This window comes from Pseudopipra pipra, chromosome 5 (assembly GCF_036250125.1).
Source record: "Pseudopipra pipra isolate bDixPip1 chromosome 5, bDixPip1.hap1, whole genome shotgun sequence".
Lineage (NCBI taxonomy): Eukaryota > Metazoa > Chordata > Aves > Passeriformes > Pipridae > Pseudopipra > Pseudopipra pipra.
In genome coordinates this window covers 63,968,192-63,995,161 of record NC_087553.1, presented here as the reverse complement: position 1 = coordinate 63,995,161, position 26,970 = coordinate 63,968,192, and the positions used below count along the sequence as shown (strand labels likewise).

General features: G+C 37.8%; 1 protein-coding gene across 19 annotated transcripts in view; it reads left to right on the top strand.

The window, feature by feature from the left end:
- The window catches only part of MAGI2 (membrane associated guanylate kinase, WW and PDZ domain containing 2), a 722,252-nt gene that overhangs the window by 454,809 nt on the left and 240,473 nt on the right, over positions 1-26,970 (top strand). For all 19 annotated transcript variants that reach the window (XM_064656377.1, XM_064656395.1, XM_064656389.1 and 16 more), the window contains one exon: positions 21,338-21,553. In XM_064656377.1, the coding sequence (XP_064512447.1) occupies positions 21,338-21,553 (216 nt within the window). The remainder of the gene's footprint in view (positions 1-21,337; positions 21,554-26,970) is intronic.

Genomic DNA, 26,970 nt, shown 5'->3' with positions numbered 1-26,970 from the left:
TTTAAGCATAATTTAGGAAGGTGTCTTCTTTAACAAGTCACATTAAACAGATAGAAACTGTACATCAGTGTAGCTTGCAGCAGGTCAAGGATTAAAAGTCAGATTCCAATCTTTCTTATACCCCAGCACATACTATAGCTATAACCAAATGTCCAAGTATGTTATGACCTGGATGGGTGTGAAACTAGATGAGTGAAAACTGGATGTAATTTATTATATAAATTATGGATATATACATTTTTAAGTCTTTTTATTAAAGAGTTTATTTAAATAAATCATATCTGATGAACAGCTTATTGTTTTGGTAGCCTAACTAGGAGTCAAAATATCTAGGGAGTTTCTGTAATGTGGAATGTTGATAGAAGTCTTGATAAGAATATACCTCCTGCTTGAGCACTTGAACAAAAGATTGTTGAAGTGAGTATGAAGAATCATATTTACATCAGTTAAAATTCAGATTACTTGAAATTTGACTTTGTGCTTGCTTGGTCAAGGTTACAGTGTTTCAGTGGTCTGTGATGCATTCACGATATTGTATATAATTTATTCTTCAGTTATAAAGCTGTAGAGGTAACTAATATCATCTCATGTATCATTTTTGCTCCAGCGGTTTTTCATGCAGTTGCTGTCAATAACAGAATGAAATCCATACTTATATATATATATATATATACATTTCATTATATTCTTTGATTTTGATACAGGTCTTCTTGTTATGTAAACTTGAGTACATCCATCTCTCTAGAAGGTTTCTCAGTCATAATGGCTTATTAGGAAGCAAAATATTTCAAAAAAGTATTTGTCTGTGTTAGCTTGTCACTGTTAAGTCATTTTATTCTCAGAGCTCTGTCTGTGTAACAGCCCCACACACATCTTTCTTATGCATCAGTAGGTATAAAATTGTTTATAAAAATGGCATTTTCCCGGTAGACAAACACCATAACTTTCTGTACTTTTAGTGTGGTTATACATACACAGAAACCAAAATCCAAACATCTGTAAACAGGTATTTTACTGGCTGGAGAGCTGGTTGCTAAATGGCAGGTGACTGATTCCAAAGATACCTGCATTAGAAGAGCAAAGTAAATGATAGTAAGTTATAAAGTTTTCTCATGAAGGAATGATTAGTCTGGGGCACATTTGTGCAGGTCATGATTTTTTTTCTCATAATCTGTGGTAGTTAAAGAGCGTAGCAAACCACCTTAAATGAGTGGGAGTTCCTGCTTTAGTGTTAGGGCAAAGAGATAAGGTGGCTGTAGTACCTGGGAGGTTACATCATCTTTGTGTATGAAGCTGCTTGCTGTCTCTGTCCAGTTGTGGTGCATGCAGTTCAAGCAGGAAGATGACAAGTTGGAGAGGAGTTCATAAGAAATATTAAAGGACTGGAAAACATGATTTATGTGGGATACTCAGGCCTGAATCTGTTTGGTTTAGCACTGTAAAGGTGAAGGGGTGACTTTGTCACATCTTGCACATTTCTGCAGTTTATAGAAACAGGTAATAGATAGTTCTTCAATGTCACAGCCAAAGTGTAACATGATCCCCTGGCTGTAATTTGAACCTGTTCAGATTAGACATAAAGCACATGTTTTTAGCAATGGAGGCAAATAATGAGGTACTCAGGGTTACCATGTATTAAATTTTTAGAACTAAGATTGGATTTTTTTTCCTAAAAGACAGGCACAATTCAAATGGCAAGTAATTCAGGGATGGATGTGTCCACAAAGATACCATGATATGTTACAGTCTGAGAACTTGGATATGATCACCTCTTACCAATTAATAAGATTCCTATAGGAAAGAAGAGAGATGGCTTGTCTTGGATCACACTAGCTCCTGCAGAACACTGCTACGAGGAGTGTTTGATTCTGTTGGTACATTCCCGAAAGTGACAAATGCCAACAGGCTGGACAAGGTCAGAGTTGGAGTAATCCCAAGGCAGGAGTCCTTTTTCTGTCTGTGCTCAGGTCAGAAGTTGTGATTACCTGGTGCAGGTGCTGTTGCATAGCATCATGGATGAATCTATTTCTGGCATCCTCCACATTCACAGCAGATGGGGCCATCTAATAGTTCTGGCATTCCCAGTGTGCCACCACCGGTGTGACACTGTGGGCTTTGGCAGTTTTGCACGTAAAGAGCTGCTGCAAGTATGATTAGGGGATTGTGTGGTTAATGGGCATTGCCAGAAGGCTCTGTGTGAGGTGCAGGCGTGGCCCCCTGAAACACAGCCAGCCTTTTTGGGCACTGCAGGAGCCTGCACAGGTGCCTTTACGCCCAGGTCTGATGCAGACACTCTGCTTGGGCATCGCATGGCACACGGGCCATGTGCACGTGAGATTTTGGCTGCTTAGCAACTGCATAACAGGGCTGTCCCAGAAGAACACACCGTCTGTTTAGTCTATAAATGTAAAATATCCATTTAAAATCTGCACAGTACATCTCAAAAAACATTGGAGCGCTCTCTACTTTTATAATGCCAGAGGTATTTGACGTTGTCAGTGCAGCACCTCCCCAACACAGTAGCAGTGCCAGAGGTGTCTCATAGATTGTAGCTGTGCAATGCATTGACCCCTTTATGTGGTGAAAGCTCCCTCTGGTTTTCCTCCTGCCCTTCCTGCCCTGTTCCACTCTGTAGAGAGCACCATCAGCCAGGAAATTGCATCATTTTCAGTCAGCTTAAATAAATACCAATGTTTTGGAAACTAAAGATTCACAGTGTGTATAGGAAACAACTGTGAATTGCAAAGCATGCTTTGGCAAAACAGTTCTTTAAAACATGACTCTTAATCTCAAACGTGTTCTTTTATAATATGTTTGCTAAGAAACTGTAGCCAAATTAGACAGACAAAATATCAGAATGCAAGTATATGAAATTTTAAGGATAGATTTACTAATACAGTTCACATTTGACTGTTTTTCTAATCCTTCAAAAATTATTTTTGGTTCAACAATTTTTGCTTAAATTAAAATGTAATCAGCTGAATAACAAATACCTTCTACCTTTCCTCAGAGTAAATAGTTCTGCATGTTACCTGTTCAGTTGCATTTCGTGAAATGCTATGTCTGGAGAAGTAAGAAAAAGGAAAATAACATGTGTCTATTAGTATGTTAACCTGCTTTTCAGTTGGTGACTGATATCTACATTGGTAGTAGATAAGTTACATTTAGCTCAAAAGCTTCCATGAAAAAAGTTCTTATTGAAAAAAAAATCAGCATGGCAATTTATAAAACATATCGCTTGGGTGAAAAAAACGTGCATATTCATGGTAATCCATACATTGCTTTCTTCACATAGTCTCTGAATGGATTTCATCCAAAGGTTTCTTACCACCAGGTAATTATCTTCTAAAACTGTCTCTCCCATAAACAGTCTTGTTGTTTAGTGAACAGACAGACTGACATATGAGTGGTCAAGTGACCTGTCCCAAATCTCATTCCAAGTTACAGGTGTACCAGCAGAATGAAGCAGTCCTGATTGTTTTGCTTTCACATCTACCCAGTACAACTTTACATACACTTACTACCATTCAGGTTTCTGGATTGCCAGTTAGTCAGTTCTCCAATGCACTTGGTGTACAACAGTCTTTGTTTATCAGTCATCTGAAGGACATTGAGTTCTGCATTTGGGAAGTTTTTTTGACTACTAACTTGAGGTGTCTGTATTTAATCCAGGCTTGCGTAAAACTAGAGGAGATTTAGAGACAGAATACAAAAGAGTTGGATATTAAGGTAATGCTAGGGCCAAAAGAAGAGTTAATTAGTTAAAACATATTTGCATCCTTTATTGTGCAGTGTTTGAGTTGGATTCATTATGTCAGTATGACAGCTGGATTTCACTCCTTTCCTGGGACACTGACAGACATCCTCCCCAGCACCAGCTGCCCTGATGGAGAAGCAGCCACCTTGGCTCTTCACTGCTGCTTTCTCCCACCCCTCTCTTTCTCATAGTTCCCTCTGGTCTACTTCAGACAAAATCAGCTAGAGCACTTGTGTGAACTATCAGTAAGGATGATGGTCCAGTAATGGAGCAATGATGAGCAATAGGGGTCAGGCACAACTTTCACTAGCCTTGGTTTTATTCCAACTTGAACACTGCTGCAGTCCAAAAGTTATTTGGGGAACTTTACACAAAAAAATAGGTCTTGCTCAGCAAGGTTAGTGAATATAGTGACAATGACATCTGTAAAAGCAGTAAATATAGTTCTTCTGGACATAAAATGTGCACAGAAATTCAACATTTCCAAAGAAAACACAAAAACTTTCTAGTAGGGAGGCACTGATGAAATACATGTTAACGCAGCATTTTAACTAATGGCACGCAACAGCAAGTTTTAGGATGATTCTGAATGACATTTTTAATGTGGAACATCCAGCTTAAAAATCAGAACTGACAGTAGCTCTGTAAGTTTTTCATTGCAGCCTGCTCAGTAATCATCTAATCTTGCCTTCTGTCTGAAGATCCTATTCTTGTGCATTCTCCATGCCTGGGTCACCTTTGATCTTCTGACACGGTGAACCATTAACAGCAGGGCTTACACTGTTGACTTATTTTATGGTAGTGGCTACATATTCCTTTGATTTACTATAAATTTTGGTTAGAATATATGTAGTGCCCTAGCAGGGGCAATGTCTGTATCACCTTGTCATTACACTGGTGTAACTTCAAACTGGCAAATCTGCAATTCTGTAAGTTTTGCATACTGAGTCAAGTTCAGCAGTAACAACTGGCCACAATACCATCAAAGCTCTTTAGAACTGAGCAGAATTTGATAAACTTCATGCAAAATTATTAATTTTGCAAATTTGGCCTGCTGTAATGGTGTTTTAGTATGAACGAGGCAGACCAAGTGTTAACTGGCTATAAGTATGTACAGGGAGCATACTATTTTTAGAAATAAGAAACTCTTCTCGGTTGTCATTTATAGGATTAAAGACACTGATTTTAGAAATGCTATTCTGAATCTATGTCAGGGTAAGAGAGTTCCTTGCTGTTTCATCTTAAAAAGGGATTGTTGATATTGCCCAAATAAATTGTTCTTCAAGGGCCTCTGCATATTCCCACTGGCAACTGCTGGTGACCTAGTTGGGGTCAAGCTAAGATATGCTTTCAAAACTCTCATGTCAGTGAATGAGAAATCTTGCTTAAGCATGACTTTACTACCATCTGTATGTGTGTGTAAACACAGGTATATTCATGTGCACACCTCTAGCCGCACAAGTTGCCATAGTTTCAGATGCTAAGAGGAGATATAGGTTGCTCCATAGAGTATTCTTATGTTATCTGCTAGTTACTACTTTCTGTAGAGGACTATACATCATGCTTCTGCACACATAATTTGCCCACATGTTCACAGACTGGCACTAGAGCCCAGAAAGAACTTGTCCATATCAACTAGCTGAAGACTGGCATCCACATCTAGTCCCAGTTATGTCTGGCCCTTCTTATTCTTCACTCTTTCAGGGGTAGGAATGTAACCTGTGGGTCTCAAAACCTGCAGAAACAGGATACTTCAGAGTCTCTGAAGCATGCCCAGTGCATACAGATGCCCAGCAGTTAAAAGGCCAGAGTGAAGAAATATTGCTAGGAATTAATTCATAAGAATCCAACCTATTCTGTAATAATGTATTCTAACTTTCAAGAGGGAAAAATGGCAGTGGCCTTTTGAAAGTGCATAAGGCTTTGCCAGTCTAGGCAAGAATGATGAGGAAGAAGGGTTCCTGCCCTTCCAGTGCAGTCCTCTGTTCCTCGCTCTTTCTCCTCAGCCCACACTTTTTTTTTGTTACTTGTCTGTTCCTGTTCTGATTTCTCCAGGTTGGAATCAAAGCCCCTTTGCTTTGAAGCTCAGCTCAGCACTAGGCAAAGCACTGGGCTTCACCGTTGCTAAGAGCTGCCCGTCCTCTCCCAGTTGCATGTTTGTGCTTTGACAGGGTCAGAGCATGATTGAAGGGCTAGAGATGCACAAAAGCAGAGAAGGCTTGAAATTAAATGGTCTTTGAAGCTTTTTCTTAACTAGCCTCACTCTGGCACAGACCCCTGCCTTAGGGGGATGATCCAGTGGAATAGCAATGACCTAAAGCTACTGATCTACCTACTGAAGCTTGCGGGGAGGAGAATTTATCTCAGAAATGACCATATGAGAGTATCTGAGCTTCAAATAAATGTTTGTAAAAGATATACATTAACATTAAAAGAATGAGAACTTTAATTTTTTTTTTCTGACTAAAACTGGAGCTTTTTTCTGAAATACTGAATGCTACACAGAAACAAAAAAAAAAAAAAAAGGAAAAATCCTTGGTGTGTGAGACCTTTATCTCTTCTCTCATTTATTACTAGTGCCAATGGAGTAGCTGTCCTAATTAAAAAGAACTTACCCTTTCAAACAGAGGAGCTGGATTCTGATCCAAATGGCCTTGTAGAAAAGAGATTGCTGAATGAAGTCATTACTCTAATTAACATTTATGCTCCTAATGTTAACAATGTACTTGCAAAAGGAACCAGTAGCATAGATATTTCTCTTTAAACCATCTAATGGTCTGGTGTAGGTGCTGATTTTAATTGCCCTTTGGTTATCAGTTTAGGCAGATCTGCTAGGGGTAATTGCACTGTAAATCAGATATCTCAAGAAATTCACTAATGAGCTAATGAACGATAGTTGTTTGAGAGATGAAGCTGATAATGCTTATTTAGACAAGTGGTGTACTTGAGTTCTGTGTTGCATATGGAAAGACATGACCGTTCACCAGTAACTAGGTAACAACGTCTTAGCTATTACTCAGTCTGCTTCATGGTTTTATCTTTCATTTTCCAGGATTAGCCCAGTCCCCTGTGCTTTACATCTCTAAGCTGTTTCTGTGATTTTTAATTCACAGAACTGTAGTTTGGAGCCTCGCATCTCTGTTTGACTTTGTTTATATATTTCTTGTCTCCCTTAGCATAAATCATAATGACAGCTTAATTGGTTTATATTTCTGAAGCAGTTTGAAATGTGAAGTGTTGCATAAGTGCTCAAGGTTGTTATTACTTTGTGACTCTTCCCAACCATTTTCTGTCCAGAATGAAAATTAAAGAGAAATTATTTGCCATTTGCAAGAGTAAATATGGTGAATCCTGTCATAAGTAATCACTCAAGGATCACAAAAAAACCCCACCTTTGTTCCACAGAATTGCACTTTTTAAATGCTTGAACTTTGCATTTCCTTCATAACACAGTAAATCCATTAGCTTCACTGCAAGTATTTGATTTATGCTCATGCAAATGGAGAATCACATCTTTGATATCTGTGAGAGGATAGTTTCATGATGGAATAAAGGTTCTGGAAAATACAGGTCTTCTCTAAAGGTGTAGCTATAATTAAAACATTGACCCATCTGATAAACTTAGAATTAGAGATTCTGATATCTTTATTTCACAGGAGGAACATGCATAGTTGTACAGTCTTTAAAGCACAGTATTATTACAGATTAGACTAACCCTCTAGCTTTTCCATAGGACCAGGCCAATGCTTAGCATTACCAGATAATTTTTGTGAGTTGCAGTGTTCAAAAAATAAAGTCATATCAAGACAGATGTATTTAATTCCCTTTTTTGCTTTCACTGGCTCACAGGGCAAAGTTAAGAGGTATCCATGACAAAGTAGAAAAGTCTTTTACCCCAGAACAGGATTTTAGGATCAGAAATGAAGCAGGCAGGCAAAACAAGGACAGCCAACAAAAGGTAGCCTGAGGCAGCACAGTGTGTCAATGAGAAAGGGAGAGATAAGAAACACTTGGACAGTTGTGTATGTTGGCTTCAATCTGTAATGACGGTGCAGACCACACATCAAAAACATTTGGCTGTCCTTGACAGAGAATGAAAAGAGCCCAGATTTTTCTGCTAGCCCTTTTTTTTTTTTCCACAGTCAACCTGGTGAATAGCAAATAATTTACTTTACCTCTGTTTTAATTATTTGTCTAATGGCCTTCAGACAGTTATTTAGATATCATCTTTAAGAGACAAAGTGAAAACTCTTCATCTTTTAACAACCACTCTTTCTGCTGTTGATCAACTGGATCTACAGCTCTCACTGTTGTGAACTTCGGTTATGTCTTTCTTGTGTAAATTAAGGGCAAAATTTCCCATATCAACTCCAATAACACTTAATTCAGTCAGCACTGACAGCTACTTTATTTCTGCCATTCTGTGCATGCAGAAACCTCTGTGACCTTGGGACCAAACTGTCTATTTGTGCCTAAATTCTGTCAGAGTTGAGGAATGAGTGGGAAGCACCTACATTTCCCACACTTTCCCAACAGTCCTGCCCATGCTCAGAGAATGTGTAATTTGAGTTGGACGAATGGCAAAATGCCCAGGCTCTCATGGTGGTGATGACACTTTCTTTATAATCTCATGGCCACTTTCTTGGTAGCCCCATGTCCAAAGAAAAGAATCAGTGGCAGGTCAGTTTGTTTAATGTCTCGCTTTGCACTCCCAGTGAGTGCCTTAGCTACTGGACGAAGGTGACCCTCCACTCCTGCTTTTGGAAGAATGACATTGTGAAGCTTATAATCTGTGAGGCCTGAAGAAAAGCAAGCCAGAAGTGGCTTGATTATGTAGTTTAGAAGCAAGAATTAGGAGAAAGAAAGCTCATCAAGCATGACCAAGTTTATTCATTAGAAACTCCAGGACTCCCTCTTTCCCTGTTTTTCTACTAACATGTGAAAAACTCACCTCAGGCAATATCAATTACATCATTCCCCAGTATCTAATAGTTTGTTTCTAATCTGAAATTTTCTGAATGATTAAAAAATAATTAGCTTTTAAACCTTCCTCTTTCTTCCTGGCTGAAAGTTGTGTTATAACCCAGGCAGGTTGTGGGGGTTTAGGACATGTTCTTGGGACTGCAAGTTGCCTCATCCTAAATCTCAGTGGTAACTGAGCCCTGGATGAACTAAAATTTTTTGTTATAGCACAAATATGCATTGGTAGTAAAGGTATGGATTAAAATTCCCATAAGAAAGTATCTATATCTCTGTCATATTGGGACCAAGGTGGTAGACAGTGAATTGAGTAAAAAAATACCATGTTAGAAAGAGTCATCGTACTGGCTTTAAGGGAAACTGGAAACACAGAGTCTCCTTTAAGTGCTAGTTATTGCTTAGTATTTACGGTTTATAATGTCAAATTACCTTAGAAAACCTGATGATTTGCATTAATGGGGCAAAATAATAATTTGTTGATGAAAACAGAATTTATACAGTTTTTTTCTCTGTTTTTTTTTTTTAAGTTTCTTTGTTTATTTTCTTTACCTGAAATTACTGTGAGTCTCTGAGAAGTATTTTTATTTATTCTGACAACTCCTTAAAGGAAGACCAGTAGGGAACATCTGATTTATTCATGTTGTGCAAGATTACTATCCAGGACAATCTGCAGATGCCTTTTTAGGCACATAAGGCAAGGATTCCCCATGTACCTCTTCAGCTGGCAAGATAACTTTCTCTGTTAGAAGCCTGAATAAATGAATACAAAAACTGATTGACTACAGGGATCTCTTTTTTTTTCCTCAGAAAACAAGTCTGAAGAAAATGTCAGATGAAATTAACAGTCTAGAGTGCCTTCGTGAAGCTGTCAAGGCACTTGGAGACAGGTTTCCAACTATAACACAGAGAAAATACCACTCTGAAATTGTATAAGGTGTCTGTAACAATTTTTAAAATAAACCTAAATTCCTATGAAAAAAAGAAAAAGGAAACACAGTACCAATCAAACCAGGGGTGGGGGGCATCAATCCAGCATCTTACCTCAGGCAAAAGACAGATCAGACAATTCTCAGGACTATAAGACCTCTGCAGTACCATTTTCCTAAGTAAACTTCACCTGGCCCCTGCTCCCCTACACTTGGCATTTTCAGTTAGATCTGTAGCAGCTGTGGATTGACTGAACAAATGAGCAATCTCTCGAACACTTCTGATATAGTGACTCTATGTTCTTGAAATTCATTCCCATTTTTGACCCAAAACTTCATCTTAAAAACTTTTAGCATATCCCTTCCTTCATACTGCCTTATTACCGAAATATATTTGATTTGTATCACTGAAATATATTCGATTTTTATTATAAGAAGTTTATAATTTTACTTGTTTTTTTCAGAACATCTTTTATTTCTATAATTTCATTTTTCCTTAAAAAAGTCTGGGCCAACACTGTGTGCAATAAAGTTCTTACACACATTATTGAAGATGTGCATTGCACACTATTCTATTTCTTCAGTTTGGTTTATGATTCTAGCTTTGCTTATTTAGCAGAAGGAAGCTGTCAGTGTACAGTGAGATGTCTACAGTAGTGCCAGTATCTCTCTAGAAAGGATAGTCATTTAAAACACAATGGTTCCCTGATTTGCATTAATCAATAATAAATTTCATTTGATGTGATGCCTTCCCCTTGACGTATATTTTTTTGCTTTTTTTTAAAATCCCTCTGAAGCTTCAGAAACATCCACTCCTGTTGCCCAGACTAAACGAGATAATTTTTTTTCTAGAAATGTTCTTATTCTTTTCTCGTCTTTCCTTTCTAGATAATTTGTAAGGGTGTAAAACCAAGTAGGCACTACTGTCAAAAGGGAGGGACTCTGCTGCAAGCTGTTCTCTAATATGGCAAAGGATTTTTTGCTTCTACAAGAACCTTAGCAATAATATATAAAATATACAAGGGGAAGTAGAAAAACCTTTACCTTGTTTAGTCTAAATCTTTAGATGAGGGCAGAAAATAATAGCATGATTTAGTTTGCTGGTGATTGAAGGTCTGAATCGTGTCCTCTATCATTAGTAATCTTAGAAGTATCTGGACTTTCTTGTAAGGTCAACAGCCAAACCCCATGTATGATTCCAGAGGTCAGTTCATCCCACCTAAGATCACTACCCAGGACAGATGGGTACAGAGAGTTCATTACTTTAGACACCTATCTTCTAAGCAGGAAATGTGAAATCAGTTAATAAACACTCTGTATCATTTACTGGTCAGACACAATGACAAGTGACAATTCAAGGCTTGTGTCCAGACAATAACAGCCATCTCACAACAAAAAAGAAAAGTGTGGGGGAAAGAAGCATTTTGGTATCTCTGCTTAACTGTAGCAAAGAATACATTGCTTAGGAATTGAATCATGTCTCTTTTCTGGGAAAGCAGAGGTGTACTACTGCTTTTTAGAAGACGAAGTGAGATGACAGAATTGCTTTAAAGTGTGCCAAATACTATAAAATAGTTACTAATGTATTTATCAAGCTGTATTGTTGCATAGTCTTGTTCCAATATCCTGCATTCATACCTGTGTGATTCTTGCTTGTGAAGTCCAAATCCCATTTGGTATTTATTATTAAATCCTGTCCCTTTGTCCATGATTTTCTTTAAATATTTAAGAGTAGCCTTTTAAAGAGCTCTATCTAGATGTTTCACTTCTGGCACACTGTGCTCAGTATAAGATCAAAATATGAAAGTTAAAGGTCATTTCATGTTTGCTGGTGGTTGGGAGATCTGTGATGATGTGCAGTGCATGCCCACACTGCTCCATCTGATAAGCAGTCCTCTCTCTTCTAGACCATTATCTAAAACTGATGTGTTCTGCTTCTCAGAGAGAAATACAAACTTGTAGAATACTTGGGAGAAATAAGGTCAGGACCTTAATCTTTGAAGAATCTTAAAGCAAGACAATTCTCTGTCTGTAGCCACCTCCACCTGGCCTTAACACAGGATGGTTTATTTGAAATGTATTTACACCTCCAACCCATGGGATTCCCACATCTGACAGGAGAACTGTTATTTCCCTACTGTGAGAGATTTAGTGCTCAAGAGGATTGTATCTGTTCACGTGGTTTGGTCTTGGTAGAAATTAAAGGGATGATGAAAACAGTTTAGGCAGTATTGGATTTTGTAAAGGTGAAATTGTTCTTTCTACTTGCTTCTTGTACTCTTACACAGAACTTTAGGGATTAGTCTTGCATATGTGCTTAAATCTGTAGATGGGCTATTGCAAATAAGTAAAAGATTAATTAGCAAAATCTAAGGAAGGTAGAGTATTTATAGGTAAAAGCCACTCTAGTACTTAAAAATGGGGAAAAAAAGAATAGTTAAAAGGAAAAGCAGCTAAATGGAACCTTGGAAACAGGAATGAAGAAAACTTAGGAGTCTGAACTGTCTGAAATACACTAAAGCATGAAGTGAAATCTCTGAGAAAAATATATTTTTTAAAATGAGAATTAATTTATATATGCCTTAATTTTGGGGTCTTCAAAATTTCTAAAAGTCAGAATTGTTTTAGGCCACCCCCTATGCATATCTGATATACTATATCAGCACCTTAAGGTTACAAAAATTAATTTGCTACTGATATTTGTCTTGAAAAATACCAACTAAAAAATAAAACCAAACTCATATATCCTTACTTATACAGTCTTTCCCAGTCTGTATGGAAAAGACATATTCTTACTGGGGGCAGTTGATGTCCAATAGTAAGAGAACAGCAGGTCTGTCATGCTGGAAGGTTTGACAGCCCGTCTGTCTCCATCTCTGTATTTGTGAATTTAGAAACTTCCTCCACTATTGCATTCACTGGGGGCCAGAACACTCTTGGGCAAAAATCCACAGCTATAATTAGTGAGTTAATTTTAATGTAGATGAATAGACAATCCTGAAGCCAGTTATTAAAATGTCATTACTTGACACAGAAGTTAGCATATCTGCCTAATGTCTGTTAGCAGAAGCTGCAGAGACCAACCCAAATGAGAATTCTGCCTGGGGAAGAGCAAGAGCAACACAAGGCATCAAAAATCTCCCTGCCTCTGGGAAACAGCTGGACAGCCACTGCCAGAAAATGCTCAAGTGTTTGTTGGGAATGCACAGGACCCAGGGATGTCCAGAAAGTATTTCTTTTGAGTAGCTTTAATTATAACTTTAATTATAGGTAAAGCCCAATACAGATAGAAAATAGCAAGGAGGGGAGAAAAACAGACTTTGTAACAAGTAGCCCTAGGGTTCTCTATATCCAACATGTACGGAATTAGTAACTCATTCAGACAGCACTCCCAAAGTAAATAAATTTTAATTTGTATTTTTAATTCAGACATTAATGTAACATCAAGGCTCAGAGAACTAAGGAATCTGAATTCAAGGGCTTAGTTAGAAAAAGGAGAGGAAAGATATCTGGGACCTTTAGTCTTTGGCTGAAAGAAATTAAAAGTAGCCAAAAAGAGAAACTAAAAGTAGCCGCAAAGATCGTAATAAACGTGCTTGTAAAAATTTCAGAGAATGCAATAGAAATTAAGAGCTGTTGTTGAAAAACATAAATGAAAATCTATATTTAATAACTTTTTGCTTTAAATTCTGAGAGATCGGAACTAATACCTTTCCTGGTTCTTTGCCATCATAATGACACAAGTTCATAGTGAAAATAATATCAATGTAAATCTAAAATCTAAAGGCTTCAGAAGGCTTCATATTTTAACTCCACTCTCTTTGGCGTCACACTAAGAGTTCTGCAACTGTAATCCATCATGCAGCTTTGCAAAACCATCATGAAAATGTATGAACCCAAGAACAAAATCTACTCAACCAACCTTACAGCAATGATTAAAGAAGCTCTAATTATAGTATAGTCACCCGTCAAAACAAATTACTCAGGGTGAGTGGGTGAAAAGAAGTTTTCTAGACTTCCTTAAGGAGGTGGTAATTGTCTTGAATTTTGTTCAAATACATCACTAATTATATTTTAACAAAGTCTATGTACTGTTTTCCTCTTTAGGAATTTTATAATATAGTTGTAAGAATATTGAAAAATTAATTTTTCAGTTTTAAAATATGCTATATTTGTGTTATTTGTACTGCAGAACATGTTTCAGAATGTACAAAAGAATGCTCTAAATTACACATACAGGTGATCAGAAATGTTGCAATAAACTGATTTCATAAGATGGCAATTAAATGGACATACATCCATGGCAAAGTGATGTGTGAGTACAGTGAAGTGAAAGCCTAGTGACATTACCTGGTTGGCTCGTGGAGGTCCACAGACCCTGCATTTAAGAATTCCTTCCTGTCTTTGACATCCATTGCACACAATGGAACATGATGCTCAAGAAAGTGGTGGAATCACCATCCCTGGAAGTGTTCAAAAAACTTGTAGTTGTGGCACTTAGGGACATGGTTTAGTGGTGAGCATGACAGTGCTGGTTTAACAGGTGGATTTGATGATCTTAGAGGTCTTTTCCAATCCTAATGATTCCATGATTCTAATACCAAATCCTTCATAGAAGATGTCTGCAATCCATTCACCTGGGATATGTTGATCATGAAAATGGAACACAAAGTTTGAATGAACCGCATATGGTCTTATCCTGCTGGTTATACTGCCAGTGTGTTGGGCATTCCCTAAACAATACCAAAACCATAGGCTTGCTTTCTTGCTGTCTTCTGGAGGTTGCCAGAAACCTACACTTAAACTTGTATTCAAAGAATGTGCAAGGTGAGGACTCCAGACTGCAGTAAATTTTAGCCTGATGTCCCCGGGCTTGCAGACTGTGGATTACTATAGATGGAGATATTTTGTTTAGACAATTCTTGGAAGATGATTGCTTTATTTAATACTAAAACATTATATAATTTCGGTGATCGTCAGTTAAATGGTTAAAGCTAGGTAGAGTGAATATAGACCATAACAGTTCATTTGTATGCTCCAAAGCATGTAAAGGGAAAAAAGCCCATTGATTTTCATAGAATAGTTTGAGTTGGAAGGGACCTTTAATGGTCATCTAGTCCAACCCCTTGCAATAAGCAGGGACATCTTCAGTTAGATCAGGTTCCTCAGAGCCTTTTCCACATTGACCTTGAATGTTTCCAGGGATGGGACATCCATTAGCTCTCTGGAAAACTTGTTCCAGTGTTTCACCATCCTCATTGTAAAAAATGTCATCCTTATCATCAAGTCTGAATCTACCCTCTTTTAGTTTAAAGCCATTACGCTTTGTCCTATTGCAACAGGTCTTCCTAAAAAGTCATCCTTCTTATAAGCCCACTTACTTAAAAGCCACAGTAAGGTCTCCCTGGAGCCTTCTCTTTTCCAGGCTGAAAAACCCCAATTCCCTCAGCCTGTCCTCATAGGAGTGGTGCATCCTTTGTGTGTCCCTCCTCTGAACTTGCTACAATAGGTCCATACTTTCTTGTGCCTGGGACTCCAGACCTGGGCACAGAACTCCAGGTGGGGTCTCACCAAAGTGGAGCAGAGGGGGAGAATCACCTCCCTTGATCAGCTGGCCACACTTTTGGATGCAACCCAGGACACAATTGGCTTTCTGGGCTGCAAGTGCACATTGCCAGGTCGTGTCCAGCTTTTATCCACCAGCACCCCCTAGTCCTTCTCCTAGGGCTGCTCTCAACCTGCTCATCCCCCAGCCTGTGTTGATACCAGGGGTTTGCCCTGACCCAGCTGCAGCACCTTGCACGTGGCCTTGTTGAACCTCATGAGATTCCCATTGGCCCACTTCTTGAGCTTGTCCATGTCCCTCTGGATGGCATCCCTTCCCTCAGACATGTCAGCTGAACGACACAGCTTGGTGTCATCTGCAAGCTTGCTGATGAGTGCACTCAGTCTCACTGGTGATGACACTGATAAAGATATTAAACAGTCCCGGTCCCAGTGTGGACCCCTGAGGGACACCGCTTGTCACCGATCTTCATCTAGACACTGATTATAAACCAACATAGATTATGAACAGATGCTTCGTGTTGTATGCAATAGGCTTCTAGTAATAAACAAATGCACCCAACCTCTTTTAATCAAATAATAAAATATTTACATTTGTTTGCATTATTATGTAAATTAAAAATTAAGCAAATTTCTGCCTACCTAAAACTCTGTATATCGTTGCAATCCATTAACTTTCAATATGTATTTGTTTGTGAACTGTTAAAATATGAAATGTAACTCAAATCTAGACAACAATTAGACTTCAGACCTTCCCCTTTATTATCAATAGTGAGTGATCACAAAAGCAAATATGAAGACCTTTAACATTCATGATAACATTTGCAGTTGTTGTTCTCATAACTGAAAAATAAGGTTTATCTTTAATTTCCTAGAGTTTTGGCTGACTCATACAATTTTGACTGATACTTCAGCAATTCAAAGTTGTATAAACAGTAAAGACAGATCAATTTAAATGAGGGTGTTGAATAAGCAGAAGCAGGTTTGTATTTGTAGCTGGGTATTGTTTCATCCCACTCTAAAAATAAGCATGAAAAGGAATGTTTGTCTGTTCTGGGCTCAGAATATGAGCAACACCATAGCTGGAAATATTCATACTAAAAGCTTTTGGCTCTCATTTTCTGTCTGCTAGTTCATTCTTACTATAATTTCCTAATTCCTCAGCACCATGTTTAACTTTTCATAACACATTTTTAAACTAGACTTTTTCTTGTCTTAGGTAAGATCAGGAAGGTTCAGGAGCAAAGGACACTGTCAACAATAACCTTCTTCCTCCACAGCCTGATGGCTCAGGCTGGCTGGTCCTAAGAGCTAAAGGTGCACATCCTCCTCCACAGCCTGGGGTGCAGACCTGGCACAAAGCTCTTACTCTCCCTTCTCTGTCCAGAAGGATTGCAAGTGGAGGTGTCCACTCCATGTTGCATTTTGACTCTTTTCCCACGGAAGGGGATAGGGACTAAGAAAGCCAGGCAAGGGGAAATGCATGTAGGTCAGTCCCTGCAATGGAGCACAAAGTAGAGCACATCATGGGAGACACATTTATAACTGTGCCCAGTAACTGGGATCACTGGATGTCGAGCACATCACTGTAGTGACTGTCAGTAGGTCTGAGACTTTGTTATCGTTTGAGTATGATGATTTTTCTGCTTTAGTGCCCAAATACTTTGTCTTTTTTCTGCCACAAAGCAAGTTAGGGTATTGCTTCACCATCAAACACTTCATCGATAAAATAAAAGTCTTGCTACTTCCTGACATAGGTGAGATCAGGTTCAGGAAAAAAAAAAAAAAGACTGTTTTGTCCTCCTTATATTCCCTTTCTTTCTGCTTCTTGAAAGTTTTTGACTTCCTGATGTGGTCTCTTGTCATCAGAGCTAACCTCCTCAGTAATTGTTTGACTTCCTCCTTGCACGATCAGGGAGACCTTTTCATACAGCTTAGGGGTGGCAAGGGATACTTGGTAATTGTATCTGTGCCACGGCTTTCAAGCCACTTTGGCAGCAAAGTCCAATAGGTTAGGGTAGACTGTCTTCAGAGTTCAGCTGCACTCAGAACCAGGTGGGAGCACTGAGGCAATCAGGAACAGCAGCCACATGGATTAAGCAGTGGTGTTTTTTCTGCACTGCCTGTCTGCATGAAGGCTTTGATTCAGGTCCAGCGCAAAGAACTTAGCTAAAGCTCTGCTGGATTAAATCGACCTCTTGACTCTGTGCTGGGGTGGCAGATGAGTACACACATTATTTTAAGTACAACAAGGAGGCCCCTGAGTAATAGAGTGACTGAACTTAGTCAAATCAAGGGAAACTGTAGCCCCATACTTTGCCTCTATTACTGCCCCTTGGTAGATATTAAGGCATAAAATACAAGAACAGGGAAGGCATGCAGAGTTAGGTTCTGCACTCCACCAATCTGATTGTATGGAATTCTTGATTTGGAATTTGTACCTTTACATTTAATAGGATTTCATGGTCTTTTTTTCTTCTATGACTTTGTATAATTGCTTTTTGACTGTATTATGATATTGGCATTACCTGACAATGAATGTCACTATTCTCTTATACTGTATGAAAAAAGAACAACACTTCTTCTGCTTGTTTTAAACCTGCTAATTTCTTTGGGCATCCTCTTATTCTCATGTAGTGAGAAGCCAAGCATGCATTAATTGATTTTCTAGGCACTTTCCCAGTGTTCTCCTGTTTTTATACATATCTGTCGTATTCCCCTTCAGTTGTCCCATTTCCAAGCTGAAAACTCAAAATCAATTTAAGCAGTTCCAAGATTTAATTGCCCTTCTTTAGTTCTCCCGTGTAATGTTTGAGAGGCAACTACCAGAACAGCAGACAGTATACAAAAGAGAGGGTACTATGTGGTTTTGTCTAGTGCTATAAAGGTGTTGTCTGGTTTGTGCTCCATTCACTGTTTTAAAAACTTCTAACTGCTGGTGTTTTTGACTGCTAATGAGCATGGAATTTATGTTTGCTTTTAGTAAGCTTTCTCTTTTTAATTTTTTTTAATTAATTTCTTTTTTAAAATTAACCGCAACTGAAATTATTTATTTGGTGTGCCTTTTGTACCTACAGGAATGTGAATTTCAGTACCTTATGATTAGTGTTTCAACAGTAACCTCTTGAACCAGCCCTGGCCTTGCTCAGGCAAGGTGAAAAAGAGCTGTTTTTATCAGAGATTTTCCAAATATCATGGTAACAAAAGTTATGGTGTTTAAACATTTAGTCTCTACATTATGCCTAGATATGACATTTGTTAAGGTTTTATGAGACAATCTCCCATTAGCTCTAGTGTTCTAAGTCTTAAGTAGGGAATTTCAAGACTCTGAGAATCTCTTCATGATAAAACATACAGTTTATATTGATTCTAATTTTTTGTAATGGAGCATTGCTCCTTCATTGGGGTGGCTGTCTCTCTCATCCTATATAGTCTTCCATTGGAACTGTATGGATTCTTTTAATAATTTTTTATGATGCACTGGTCGTATGAATATCTGTGGACTAGTTTCTTATTTTTATTTTCACTTTTTATGCATATTTTTGAATTAATAGGTAGATCTATAGGTAGGTAGCAATTAATAATTCAAAACTGACTTTTAAATCAATGGTTACTGGATCATAAAGCACATAAGATGTTATGTTAGAAGACAGAAGTTATAAATTATATTGCATTTTCAGTTTGAAACTGAATGAGTTAAATCCTCTTTGGCTCCTAATCTTACATACATATTTTTTCTTCTATTTTTATATATGTGACATTCATAGGTTTTTTTTTTTTAGTGAATTTTATCTCGGTCTCCCTCTAATGCATATGGTCAGTCAAAGTGAAAAAGTGTTTAATATTTAAAAATAGAATGAGAGTGTCCTTCATTTAAAACATCTCATCTACTATTCAGGATATTAGCATTACTGCTAATTACTACTGCAATGGATTTTGTATGACAATGGCAAAACTAAGAACAAAGGGAAAAAAGCCAAGGTACTGCATTTTTAGTTTCAGTTTGTGTTACACTGGTACCATATCCCTAGGATACGTGTACTAATATTTATGGAATCAGTGGAAATCAGTGCATACTTCACAAGTTTTGTGAAGTTTAAGGCATCTGTGGCACTGACTGAGACTGGTTTTTTTAATTGAGGAATCCTTTTTTCAAAATATGTAATATTTCAGACATACACTCTCGCCAGTAAAGGTAACATGTTTCTAAAGCAATAGAAAAGTACACTTCCAACTGAGCACTGCCTCCAAGGCTGTTGGTTTTCAGGTGCTCTGAAATACCCTGCCCTATCAGAGACCAGATCTTATTTTGACATATTTTGGAGGTACAGTTTTGTGAGTGGATCAATGTGGATTTCCTTTCTTCCCCTTAGACTCCAAATCCTGCTCCCCTGCTTTAACCCCAGCAGTCAGAGAGAGCTCCTGCAGACTGGGGGAGGTCTCATCACAGGCAGCCCCACAGAGGCACATCTCACTGCCCTTCTGGGGCTCTGGGTTAAACCTGCGGCCAAAGAAAACCTTCAGCGACTCAAAGTTTCATTCAGCCAGCCCTAAGCCCAGAGTGAATGTGAAGGCCATTTAACACAATAAATTTTTCTAGTGTATTACAATTACTGAAACATCTGCTATGAATATTGTTTTGCTAAACCACTGTGAAAAATTCACAGTGTTCAGTAGTTGCAAGGCTGCTTAATTACTTAGCTGTATTGAGATGGTCATGTAGCTGAACCTTGTAAGTTATTGGAAACACACAGGAATACAAGTACCAGTAATAATTTTTATTCTGCCTGCAGAATGTATTTTATGATGGTTTACTGTGAAGGTATAACATAGGCATTTATTTTTGTCATGCCTATATGTGGTTAAAATAATTTTTGTCAGTTACTACTACTATTTGATCGTACTGAAGCCCTAAATTGTGGGATAAGAAATTAAAAAATCATCATACAGTCTACAAATATTTTCAGCAATTTAATATCCTTACACGGGTGCTTTTTTCCTTGGAAAAGTTTCTCAAACATGGACAGTATTTTTAGTTTCCCATAATAACTACTGAAAATCTACTTGTAAAGTGTCATGTTCACTGCCCTTCAAAGCAACTTAGAGATGAAAAAAGATAACTGCATAAATAGCAGGTTTTCATCTTTATGTCTTATATTACTATTTATGTTTTTTCTAGAAAGCGCATGCTTTTTAAAGTATTTTTATTTAATTATGTTACTATTTTATTTTTAATCATATTTTTGATGACAAATTTACTGTATCAGTAAGAAACCAATTTTGAGATCAGATGTGCTAGAAATGCAGACATATAGATACTGATAGATAAGATGAAACCATGGTCCATCTAATATAATAATCCTTCTCACAGAAAGTAGATGACTCAGAGAAAGTTGCCAGAAATTTCATGAGATAGAGGGTAATCTGTCAACCACCTCAAGTCTTCTCAGAATTCCGTAGTACTTTGAGATAATGTTAAGCCCTAAAGCATAGGGTTTCAACTTTCTTTGAAAATATATTAACATTAACTATTACAAATTTTGAGCTCGTGAATGGCAAAGATTTGACAAATATGAAAACCAAGATAGTTCAAACATTACTGAAAACTGCAAATCTCTGAATCACTGAATGATTATTTACTTTCTAAACAGGTGAAATAATTTGAGGGAGTGAAAATGACACAGCATAACGAATAGTCAATACTTTTATCATCATTTTGATCCTTCAGAAACTCTTGTTTCAAGGCATAAATGTTGTAAAACTAATTTGTCCTAACTAATGATTTGAAATAAGAAAACAGCTTTGGTATGCTACCTATTTGTCAGGTATTTGGATGAGAGGAATGTAAATTTAGCCTGTTAAAGAAAGTGTTATTGTGATAGATGCTTGTGAGCATGATTTGATCACTAGTGGTACCACCAAGAAAATTAATTACCATTTCATGAAAGGTAAATATTCAATTTCACTGAAAATATTCTGTACTAATCTTTATATTAGCTGATGAGCTAGATCCTACCTCACACAATCCATTAATCTAAGACAGAAGAAGCAGCAGCAGCATATGTATTTCTGCAATCTTATGTGTTTATTCCTTTTCTTTTCTTTCCAGACAACTATTACGGCACTCCGAAGCCTCCAGCAGAACCAGCTCCGCTGCTGTTAAATGTGACAGATCAGATCCTCCCAGGTGCCACTCCCGGGGCTGAAGGCAAACGTAAAAGGAATAAGTCTGTGAGCAATATGGAGAAGACAGGCATTGAACCACCAGAGGAGGAAGAGGAAGAAAGACCTGTGGTCAATGGAAATGACGTGACAGTAACACCAGGTCTGTTCTTCCTTCTTACTTTGCAGTGCGTTTCTGTTATTCCCAGAGTCCTCAGTTACCTCCTTCTGCAGTGAGAATATGCATGTTCAGGTAAGGATATTCTTGCAAGAGTGAAAGCCAGGAATTCTGAATAAGAGGATCTCTCTGAAGTCTAAAACAAATTTCTTAACCTCTACTTTGGGGAGTCATCTCACTTACCTCAGCTACTGTAAAGATTTCTGTCTGTTAATGAGTCCCTTTGAACCCTCTTTATAGACCAAAGAGAAAAACACCTACTCTTTGAAGGTGGTTTGTGTGATTAGATTTTGTGGTTTAGATTTCCAGGTTAGGAAATCAGTCACAAGTGCCTGTTTCTCTCCGTTGACTACAGAGGGAGTCTGGAGAACTGTAATTTGGTCAAATGAATGAAGTCTCTGTTTCGGATCTTCTTGTTCTCAAATGGTGATTACTCACTACATTGTTCATCACATTACTAAGTGAACTTTTGTAAATTGTTACAAAACCTTAGCAATATTGTGGAATAGTAAAGTCATCACATTAACAAATTTTTGACAGTTCCAGTGAAACTTAGCTGGCAATACTACCAGGAAGACCCTTCTCAGCAATATTTCAGAGCCTGCATAAAGCTGATAAGGGTTTCAGATGTAGTCCTAAAAGACAGCTGTTCTTTTACCCCTTGGATCATAGTGATTCAGAAAAAAAAAGGTGTTCAGTGTACTGACTGGTATCCCAAGTGAGAACACTCCAGCCTTCTCTGAAGCAGGTAATCAACTTGCCCCTCAACATTTCAGCAAGGCAATGTTTTACAGTACTTAATAATTTTTATTCTGAAATAGCATTTAAGAAATGATTTTGTTGTTGTTCAAGTAGAAAATTAAAGAATCCAGACTTTTATATCTGTCTGAGAAATAACTCTGTGGATCCTTTTTGGTAAACTTAGAAATTTAGAAACAGATTATTGAAATAGACGTCTGTAGTGAAAATCATATGGGTGAGAAGATAAAATGAAATACTGCAAGTTCTCTAAATGTATAGGTTACTGTGAAACAAAATATCCATTACCTAATCTTCTAAGCACTGTAAAAGGATTTTCATACTGCAGAGTCTATATATACCTTTTTTCCTCCTACTACCTTACAAAGTATAGCAAATTTAATATCTTCTCATCAAGGGTGTATTTGCCGCATGCCTTTCTGTAGCTGTTGCCTAACATTACACATAAGGGAAAATCCCTGTACAGAACCCATCCCTATCTAGCAGGAGGGTATCAGGGAGAGGTGGGGTGAGTGGGTCTGGTTCTTCCCCTCATGTCTCTGAAGGGCTGCAGTATTGCTCCCTGGCCACTGCTATCACATGCTGTAAGAGCCTTGCTCATCCCTTCCACATGACATTGCATCTGTTGGCATTGCTCTGGCACTTAATGCTTTTGCTGCACATTTAAGCAGGAAAGGATGAAGCCCAGAGATCCTTACATAAAACATCAGCACTGCCTCTGTTGCCAGGATACTTCCACGGTGAAAGAGGCAAAGGCAGGATTTGGTCTCTGATGTGTATTGTAGAAATCATTAGAAAGATCATTCTCAGTAGTTATTCAAAATGTGCCACATAACAGACCATTGCTGAGGAGCAATTTCCTGGACAATATGTTTCAGCTCCAAGTGGATCAAGGCACTGTTTACCTGCTTTTTTCCTTGCATTCTGCACCTATAATTTTCTTCTCCCAGGCAAAATCTGTGTGAGCGATGACTAGGCAGCACCCAAGAAGCAGGAACTTCTGTGCTGTGTTACAAAATTAAATACATGAGCATGGGTGTAAGACAGCCCCTCCTCCTCCCTTTCCTCACCCCCCCAAAGTAATTCCTGTCGGTGTGGCCAGCAGAACAAGCAGTGCCTGTGTTGGCTCTCATGGTTTCATAAGCAGGGTTTTGTTGTTCAGATACACTGATTGAGGACTTTGGGGATTGTAGCAAAGCAGCTCTGTACATACATGCTGTGTTGCCTTTGTTGGACAGTGTGGCTCCCACAGACCCTGTTACTGCAGTAATTTTCTCTGTGAGCTGACAGAGGCTTACTTACCTCTAAAATGTGAGTGCATTTGTAGTTTGTGTCCTTGAACAATCAGGAAAAACAGAATATTTTAATTAATTTATTTATTTTTAAAGTCTCGGCGGAGGGAGCAATCTAGTTTCTACACAGAAACAGCAAAGGCAGGGTATTTGTTATTTCCAATTCTCTTAGAAAGTGTGTTCTATTTTAAATACTTCACTTCTAACAGGAGGCTTTTATTAACTATAGGACTCTTGGGACATCTGAAACATTGACACGTTTTTAAAGATGCTCAGCAACTTAATGGCTTATTAACTGCTTATCTGAGCCTCTCAATTCAAAGGACCACTGTAACACCTAGGACTACTAAGTTAAAATAGTAACGGGTTTAAGATGATTCTGAACGGGTTTAAGATGATTCTGAAGAAACCCACCTTTATCAGACCAATTAAGTGACATCTGTGGTTACAGAGATCTTTCTGCTTTTGGTCTGAATTTTCAGACAACTTTTCAGCATCTGTTAACATAATTTATGCATCTGTTGAGCTTTATCAATTTTCCATTGATACCTTCCACATGCCTTGCTTCATGTCCATCAAATTTCCCTGAGACAGTTGTATTTGGACAAACTTGCCATCATTGTCTTCTTAGTAATTTGTGCTGCCAAATGTTTTTAATCTTTCTAATTTTTGTCACCTGTCCTCAGCCCAGAACCCACTTGGAGTCTTTCTCATTGCTTCAGGATGGGGCTTTTGGCCATTTAGGATGGAGCACTCTTAGTCCTTCATCCTGGATCACGTTCTCTCAGGACAAAATAGTGTCATTTAGGAGATGGGATTTATGTCATCCAGCTTTAGTAAACTGTATGCCTAAATGCCTTTTTGTTTCATCTATTTGTCTCTGCTTTCCTGATATAAAGTAAGGAGGAAGAGGCAATTCTAAAGAATAAGAGAGCGTAGCTGTTTTAGATATCCATTTTAGGGGATCACCTCTACAATTTAGAATGATTAATTCATCCTACAGATGCAGAGGAGCCTAGATGGCTAAATGTAAATCAAGAATCTTACTATTTGCCAGGAAGCAAATATGAGAGACATATTCTATAGATCAGTTGTTAAAATGGCCAAGTCTAGAGTTAGCACTAGATTTCTTACACTTAGCGTAATTCCTCACACTACTGGGTGAGACATCTTGCACCTGAGAAGCCTTTCCTGATGGACAGTGTTCAAATTAATGATTTCTGCAAAACTGATGCTTTGACAAAAGAGGTAAAAAGAGTCTTGTTCAAATTGCAACCTGCAACTTGTCAGACATTCGGTTTTTACTGCTGTTGCTGTGTCTGCAGAGAATTAAGTCAGTCTCCTTCGCAACCAGCATCATGCTTTGACACAATGTTGGTCATGTCACATTTGCTTCCCACTTCTGACTGATGAAGTATTTACCATCTAAACTCCAGAAAAATCACTCTAACCTTGAAGGCATGCTTATGTATGTGCGTCATTCTGACATTACTTGAGCAATGATAAGTTGCACCCAGAGAATAAAGTTCTGTGAGGCTCAAATTAATTGAGGGGTAAGATATGACATAAAGTTTCAAAATTATCATTCCAGACCATAGGATGATAAGGAAACAGAAGACCAGAGCCCCAATGCCATTAATCATCATGCAAGGTGCACTAATCCCAGGCAACAGGTTGAGTTTATATTTTTATTTTTATACAGCAAAGACAGCCAGAGGCATGAAAACAACATACGCAGATTAGAATAGATTACTTAGGTCATCTGAGTTGGTCCTTCCAGAAGAAGAGAATACGTTTTCAAAATTCACTGCCTGAATAATCTGCAGTAGTAAATAAAGAAATAAAGAGACAAGGTACTCTTACATGGCAATTTCGAGTATTAGACCATAAATAATAGAAACAATGTGAAGTGCACACGACAGCATTGATGAAGGCTCAAATGCTGAGACTATCACAACATAACTACCAGTTATTTTTTTTTAAATGGTCACCATATTGTCTATGAACTGCATAGAGAATATGTCATATCAGCAGTAATATTTTAACTGCTGGTATTTGGAGCTGGGTACTACAGAGATGAAATTGTGGTATTTAATGATAAATACTTATTTTTAGCATACACATTATCTTGTTCTCTATTTTGTCACTTCCCAGGACACTCACTCTTGAGAAACTGTGCTAATCTGATTTTGAAAACTGGACCATGTAATCTGTTTTGTAGTGAGACATAAGCTCCAGTAGACTATTTCACTTGACATAAAATCCATTGATTGTTTTTTTATAGTGACAAAAATACTTCTGAACTCATATTATGGTACAATTTTAAGACCTTTTTTATATTGTATATTGTCTGAAGGTAAATATTTGTGCTTGCAGTGCATTATTGTAGTATTTCAAACTTTATTTGTGCATTAAAGACAGTGATAGTTTTTAACCAGAACTCAGTTGTTTGGGATTTTTTTATCAAATCAGACGCTACATATGAATGTATATTAGCAGAAAAAAACCATTAAGATGAATATCTACCTTTCCTGGAGTATGATAGATACATATAACAGAAAATAAGATGACACCACGGGGCTGTATTCCAAATAAGTGTGACTAGGATGTCCACTGTGTAAAGCTTACAGTTATTAAATGGCATTAGGCAATTCCACCTTAATTGCTTGGGGTTTAGTCATCGTGATGCCTTCTCCATTATCAAAGTAAGTTATTAAAAGATAATGATCCAGTAATTAATTATTCATGAGATCGGCTTTAAAATAATTATATTTTAAGTTGTTAAATAAGCATGTTTCTCTTTTTTTCCCTGCTGTATTTTGATAGCAATCTCTGGTCTTAGAAAAGCTCAGAATATTTTTTTCTAATCCTCAAGGCTTAATTTTCACTTTTTTTTTTCTGTCATCATGAGGGCTGGGATTTGTTTATGTAGTTATTGAAAGAAAATCGAGAATCTGACCCCTTCAGACTTGTTGAAAATAAGCTCTTGAGGAAGAACACATATTAAAGGTATCATGGTAAAATCCCAAGACACCGCAGTGTCACCACATCTGTGGTCTGTCAGGCCAATTGGCTGATCAATAGTCATTGTGTATGATGCACCTGTGCTCCAAATGTATTTGTTCTACTGCAGTTTATCTGCCATGGGGTCTTATGTCTTGTATTCACTTTAATCCGTACATCTCCCTTCCTGTAGCGGAAATGTGGTCAAGACTGCAGGCAGCCACAGGAATATAACTCACAGATTTGTTCATGATGCTTCAAACAGATGAGGACTTACTTTTGCAGAGATAAGAACAAAACACCCAAAAAATTTTTCAGCAATTATATTGTCCTGTTCTCAGGGGAAGT